We start from the raw sequence: 6536 nt of genomic DNA on the forward strand, positions 1-6536 counted from the left end.
ATACTTTTTAACTCCTTCAGAGACCACCTCCTTTTCATATGCTAGCATTTTCCCAAGATACTTGCCCAGGTGTCTATCAATTTTGTTTTAAAGCGGTAGATTTGGCTTAATTTGCAAGGAGATACCAGGCTTACGGAGGGGCAGTTCTTGTGTTCTCTTTGAAAATTAGTGTCATTTAATCACCATGCAGGCCTTTGAAGCCTGGGTGAATTTTAAGCAAGATACGTATGGCAGTTGGTAGTTCAACAGTTCTGTTCTTGAGTTCCTGTAGATCTCTTGGGTGAATGCTGTCTGAGTGTGACTCCTCGTTCGTTTACACAGACGGGAGAAAAATAGCCAATTAGCTTGAAAAAAACTGCTTGCACGTGTCTTTTTAGCCTAGCCAAGCAGTAATACTGTCAAGCTCTGGAGAGACCAATTAAACTTTCAATATATTCTTTTTCCTTCTTTCTAAAAGCCATGGGGATCTCTGAGGTTGTTGTGAGAACTACGGCATTCAGAAGGGAGATAGCTACTTCTGGTGGCTTTCCTGATACCAGGTTCAATGTGAAAGAGTACTTTGCTCCTGTTGTGTAAGACGCTGAAAGTTTCTCTTTCATAGTAACAAGTCTTTTTTTACTCTTTGGTGATATTTTCCAAAGACTACTGTCATTATCAAACATGATGCTGAGGTAATTTGTATTATGTTTTTGTTTAGGGCATTGCAACAACATCCATTGCTTGGCAAAAGCTATCAACCAGATTGCTGCAGCTTTATTTACCATCCACAAGGGAAGCATTGAAGACCGTCTTAAAGAATTTTTGGCCGTATGTATAACTCCATTTCTAGAGCTACTTTCTCTAAAAAGAGGGGAGCTCTCGCCTGCTGACGCCCCTTAGTCCGTTTGGTACATAGTCTAGCTCGCACCGTGCTGTCATGAAACTACCGATGTGTTTGCCATTGCAAGTGTTACCTTTACAGTGGCAATCAGCCATGAGTAATCTTAATCACAAGGGTATCCTATAAAGATTTAGATTAGTATGGGTGAGTACTGATTAACCAACATTTATTCCAATAGCAATATTGCTTCGCAATGCTTGTAATGTAAATAAAAAATACAGACTACAGAGAAACTAAAGTTACTGTATAATAATGTGGTGTTGATTTTGATTTTTGATTAGGAGAAAATCAGCTGTGGACAAGTTACTTTTTGAAGTCTAGCAATAGGTTAAAAGTTTGTGTCTTAACAAGAAAAACATTGGTTGACTTCAGGTAATATTTTCAAGTTCAGGTAGAAAGTGTAATATTAATTTGGGATGCAATGCCATTATTTCCTATAAATCTGGTTTTGGTGCACAAGAGAGAAAAGCATTATTGTTAATACAGGTCTATATGTTGATTAAATTCAGTAGTAGTTCTTTAGCAATCGTCAGCTCTGTGCGATGTCGGAACGTAACAGTAGCAAGTCGGTACAAGTGTCAGGGTTTTTTCAGTATAATCTTTACTATTATAGCACATACCATCTCTTACGCTGTGTGGCCCATGACTGGAAAAAGAAATGTGCAATGCATATAAAAATCAAGATTTTTGTCTAGCAGGCTTTTTCCCCATAACGTGTTGGACTGTTTATTTTACTTTTTCAAAGAAGGAAACTCCAGAGTGGCTTTTGACTTGTAACTTTTGACGTGTCTGCCCTTCTTAAGACAGTAACTCTGTGATAGCAGTGTGGTACAGGGATATTTGGGAGGTGGAATTTTTGTGCTTCAGAGTAGTTTGAAGATCAAAGCTGCTGATATCCGTAGTGATGCTTAGAGAAAAATCAAAAGCCCTTAGGTGGTGGTGATGTGTATTAAATGCATTTTGGTGTACTGCCTGGTTAGAAATAGAATTTTTAAGTGGCTCTTAATTAGCCAGAACTTGAAGGTAAAGGCTAAAACAGCAGCTTCACTTTAGTGAAGTAAAAATTACTACTGATTTTGAGTGATTCTTGATTTTTGCTGTTTGGCCTTGAAATATGAAAAAAATATCCCCTCCTTCCTTATTCTAGGTACCTCACACACTTATGGGAGTGGGATAATGGTAACTTTCTGTAACTAGAAGTCCACAGAAAGAATTTTTTTTTTCCCCCCACTTCTGGAAATTCATTGCATTTTGTAAAACAGAAAAAAACTTCGGCCATTGACCTTGTCTAATGCAACTGCTGGTTGTAAAAGATGAAAGAGAAATGGTTGTGTCAAGTTGCATACATTTGACAAGTGAAGGAAACCAGTATAGTTTCATGTGATAAAAACTCTTTTGGTATGAGGTTTGCATTTTTTCCAGTGTTTACGAACTGGTTTCAGACCACTACTTTTACTGCACAGACCATGACTTGGTGGTTCAGGTATTTTGTTAATCTATCTTTTCTAACACCTTTTACATATCACTGTTAGTCTGAAAGAAAGACATTTTTCTCAAGAAGAAAATGTGCTGCTGGAGGTGATCTGCTTTCCTGTCAAAGTTAATTAAATATGGGAAAAAGTTCCTAGGTTATTTAATACTGATTAGTATGTAGTAAGATTCTTTTGAAGTATGCGTAGTGACTTTATATTACAAATTGATTCATGACAGAGTTTGTTCAAGGAGAATGTTGATTTAGATTTTTTAAGTTAGTATTTTAAGTTAAAACCCATTTCTGGTAAATGTGGTTTAGACATGATGATTGTACATCTGAAAGTTGAAAGGAGTTTTTTTCAGATTTTTGTAAGGCATGAAAACACAGGTTATCAATGCATCTGCAAATTAAATATTTTACTGCATTCTGTCATCCTGAGCTTGTAAATACCCAAGTATGTGTTGGAAATTTCTAAGATATCTTCTAAAACTTGTATTGTAGGAGTGCTCACGGTCTGATAAAATAATATTAATTTACATGTAGGATGACATTTCTTCAATTAAAAATGTATATTAGGAAGTAAAACTACTTCTATTGCAAAATTGTTATAACTTTAAACAATAAAAAGTTCAATCACTTTAAATCTTCTAACAAAAATGCAGTAAGTTTATATGCATTTTGGGAAGCACAGAGGAGAAGTGAGATCTTGATCCTGTGGGAGTTCTGTCATTAATTTCAGTAGACTTTATAATGGTGAACCGATGATTAGAACAAAAGGATATTTGCAATAAATTTACTTTTTCTATTCAAATAGCACATACTGCTTATTAAACACTACTAGAAATAAACAAAAATAGCTCACTGAGGTTAAAGCCCAGTTGAGGGTTCATGTGCCCACAATTATTTATGTTCCTTTGTAGTTATTAGTACAATGCAGCGTCCATTGGCTGGGATATTCTTTTAGGAAGGTTTTGTGTGTGTAATGAAATAGCAGAAGCCGATCAATGTTTTGTTTTATTTATTGCTTTGAAATACTCATTTTATGTAGCTTGCATCGTCTAGTCTGCTGAAGATTGGCCAGGAGACGGACAAAACTACTACAAGGAACAGAGAATCTGTTTACCTACTACTAGACATGGTAAGTGTTCGTCAGTTTTGTGTTACTAACTTCAGGAACAGGCTCTGCATTGCATAGTTCAGCAAGGGGGGGTTGGGTGTCACCTTGGGTGTTTTAGCTCGTGAACCAATGGAAATTATTTTTTATGTCATTCTTCCTGGAATTGTAATATCAGAAATTAATTTTCTTCATTCCCCCGACACACACACATATTTTTACTGTCATCCTTTGTCACCTAGAATGCTGTATCACATTGTTTAGGTCGCTTTCATCGTTCACTTAGTACGTACAATACTAAAATGAAATTTCACATTAAAGAGCACTTTTCAGAGTATAAGGGAGAAAATCCCCTCTTCTCAGAGGTTTTCCATTCAGTATTCTGTGTCTTTTGGAAATGACAGAAGTGCTATATGACTGACTGTATATGTAGGAAAGCTAAATGACTAGGAACAGTGAGTTTATACTAGTGAATTTCCCCAACATTTAAAATTTGCGTTATTTCTTTTTGCTGTGCGATATGTGAGTGCTGATGTGGTGCAGACCAGAAGTATCTACATGAAACAGATTATCAGGAGCAGGCAGTAGAAGGTGTTCTGCAAAACCTTGTGTTTCTGGTATTTTTCAGATTGTGCAGGAGTCTCCGTTCCTGACAATGGATCTCTTGGAGTCTTGTTTCCCTTATGTCTTGCTGAGAAATGCATACCATGCCGTCTACAAACAAAGCGTCACATCCTCTGCCTAAATATCTACTTACTGGAGATAAGACATAGCACGCATCTATGTGGCCTCAGTTTTATCTGTAAACTATGGAGCTATTTTACTTTATGGCCTGATGAACAGTTTTGTGGTTTATAAACTTTTTCCATAAAGTTGTATTTCTGATCAGTGGTTTCTTAATATGGTTGTACTACGATATAAGCTTGGTTGATTTTAGGTTGCACATCATGGAAAATCTTTTTCTCATTTCTTCTTTTCTTTTTTTTAAAAAAAAAAACAAACAAAACTTTGGAGCATCATTTATGTTTAAAAAATACTACTTCTGCTATATGTTTTTTAATATTGATAATGCAAAACAAAAATTGCTTGTTTATTTCCCAGAAGAAAAATGTATTTAGTGATTATTTTAGATAGTGTAGCTTTCATCTGTGTGTAAATTATTTCATATAGGGAGAGTTATAATCTTGTACCTATTGTTCTTATTGAAAACAAATATTGGATGTGCATTTCTGTGAAGTAATTACAGCATTTCTAGTTTTATTTCGAAACATTCACAAATCTACATACTATGACACTATCTAACAAAATGTTATAGGACTGCTTATCCTTCAGGCAGTGATCTTCTCCTGATACTCTTAAACAACAGCAAGTGGTGTTGTTTGTATAAAGCATAGTGGAAATTTTTTTTAAACTAACTTCTGTGGTGCCCTGTTGGCATTAACACTACCATTGTACCCTGCTGTATAATAAACATTCTTACACATTTATCACATGTTGATAAAATGTTAGCCCTTAACCACTTTTTATATGTTTTAAATTTTTGAAATTCAAGTGTACCTTCCATAACATACAATAAACACTAGACTGTATTATCTGTAGGTGAATTATTTTTAATATAAATGTTATCCTAGTATTTTAAGCTTAAACTGTGCTGTTGTGCATTGATTTACATCTCACAGTTCATTAAATATCAATCCTTAGAGCTTTTATGTGAAGACTTCTTTTAATCCTTCACCTTTTGGCTTCTGCTGCGATAGTGAATCTTGTAAAAAGTTGGAAAAAGGAATTAAAAGCGATGTAAAAAGTGTCAGTTTAGTGCCATTATCCTTTAAATCTTAATTTTACATAATGAAGCGAGTACATATAGTACATAGCGATGCCGGTTGTACCCATAGAAAAAAGTGTATTGTTAAAGTATAAACCTTGAATTAATCATAAAACAGGAGAGTGTTGCTAAAACCCTAACATCGCACATTACTGAGACAGATGTATAATAGGCCTTTTTTTAATCAGTTGTGCAAATTGGCATGCAGGATAGCATTGGCTCATTTAGCCTGAAAGCTGACCAGATGGTTGTGCTCTTTAATCCACAGCATATAAAAGCGATGTGTTTCTCAACAGGCGCTGGACATTGTATAGAGCCCCTGTTCTTGATGCAACTTCTGTGCATGCTGGTAACTTTTTCTATTATGAAAGAGCTGTTGTGTGCTCAGTTACAATAGCTTCCTCTGTCCAGAGGAAAAAAATGCTGGAATAAAATTGTCCTAAGGAAGTGAGACAGTACATCTATATTTTTCCTAATTATGCATTTTATGTCATAACCATGGAACTGTTTTTAAAATTGATAATTTAGTACCATAACGAATAAGCTTGCTCATGACGTAATTAGATCGAATGCAAGACTTAAGAATTCTATCCTGTAGTGTTTATAATCTAATACATTCAAATGTCTTGATTTTAATTAAGATTTTGATTGTAATGTAGCCTTTTGTGGAAAAATAATGCCTATTTTCAAGACTGGCTCTTGACAAACTCAAGTTTAAGAAATAACCTATTTTGTGTCTTCAGTCTTTTTAAGTACGAAGCAATTGTAATTGGTCATTTACCTCGGATCCCCGTCAGCTTACCGCTGCTGAGGTGTTACTGAATTAAGCCTAGAAAGCAGGAAATCTCTGGCAAAACAGGTAACGAGGGCACTGCCTCTGCCAGAAGCCTCTTCTGACACAGTCAGAAAACCTTTTAGACTCAGTAGTTTCTGTGGGAGCCGTCACAGGCACTACACAAGCCGTTATAAGCTGTCGAACCAAGTTTGTTGGGATAGAAGGTAGAGAAGGAATCCTTCCTCTGGAGCTGGCAACACCGTATCTGCAACTCAGTGAGTTCAACTGTTGACATGGTATATTGAGTCATCTCAGGTGGCCTCTTATGCGTTTCCAGAAGTGTTTGTAATTCCTGGAGTATGAAGCCCAGACGGCTGAGCTAGTCCCATATGAAGCCAGTTTGGATCAAATGTCTGATTCGCAGGGAGGGCTCTGCCTCATGTGAGAGAGAGCGTGGAAGAAGAATGT

General features: G+C 36.0%; 1 protein-coding gene across 4 annotated transcripts in view; it reads left to right on the forward strand.

Annotated features, from left to right (window-relative positions):
- The window catches only part of NCKAP1 (NCK associated protein 1), a 61213-nt gene extending 56043 nt beyond the window's left edge, over positions 1-5170 (forward strand). For all 4 annotated transcript variants that reach the window (XM_040603016.1, XM_040603017.1, XM_040603018.1 and 1 more), the window contains 3 exons: positions 698-807; positions 3403-3492; positions 4097-5170. In XM_040603016.1, coding sequence (XP_040458950.1) covers positions 698-807; positions 3403-3492; positions 4097-4213 — 317 coding nt within the window. In that variant the 3' untranslated portion in view covers positions 4214-5170. The remainder of the gene's footprint in view (positions 1-697; positions 808-3402; positions 3493-4096) is intronic.
- The last annotated feature ends 1366 nt before the right edge of the window (positions 5171-6536 follow it).

Source organism: Falco naumanni, chromosome 8, assembly GCF_017639655.2.
Source record: "Falco naumanni isolate bFalNau1 chromosome 8, bFalNau1.pat, whole genome shotgun sequence".
Classification (NCBI taxonomy): domain Eukaryota; kingdom Metazoa; phylum Chordata; class Aves; order Falconiformes; family Falconidae; genus Falco; species Falco naumanni.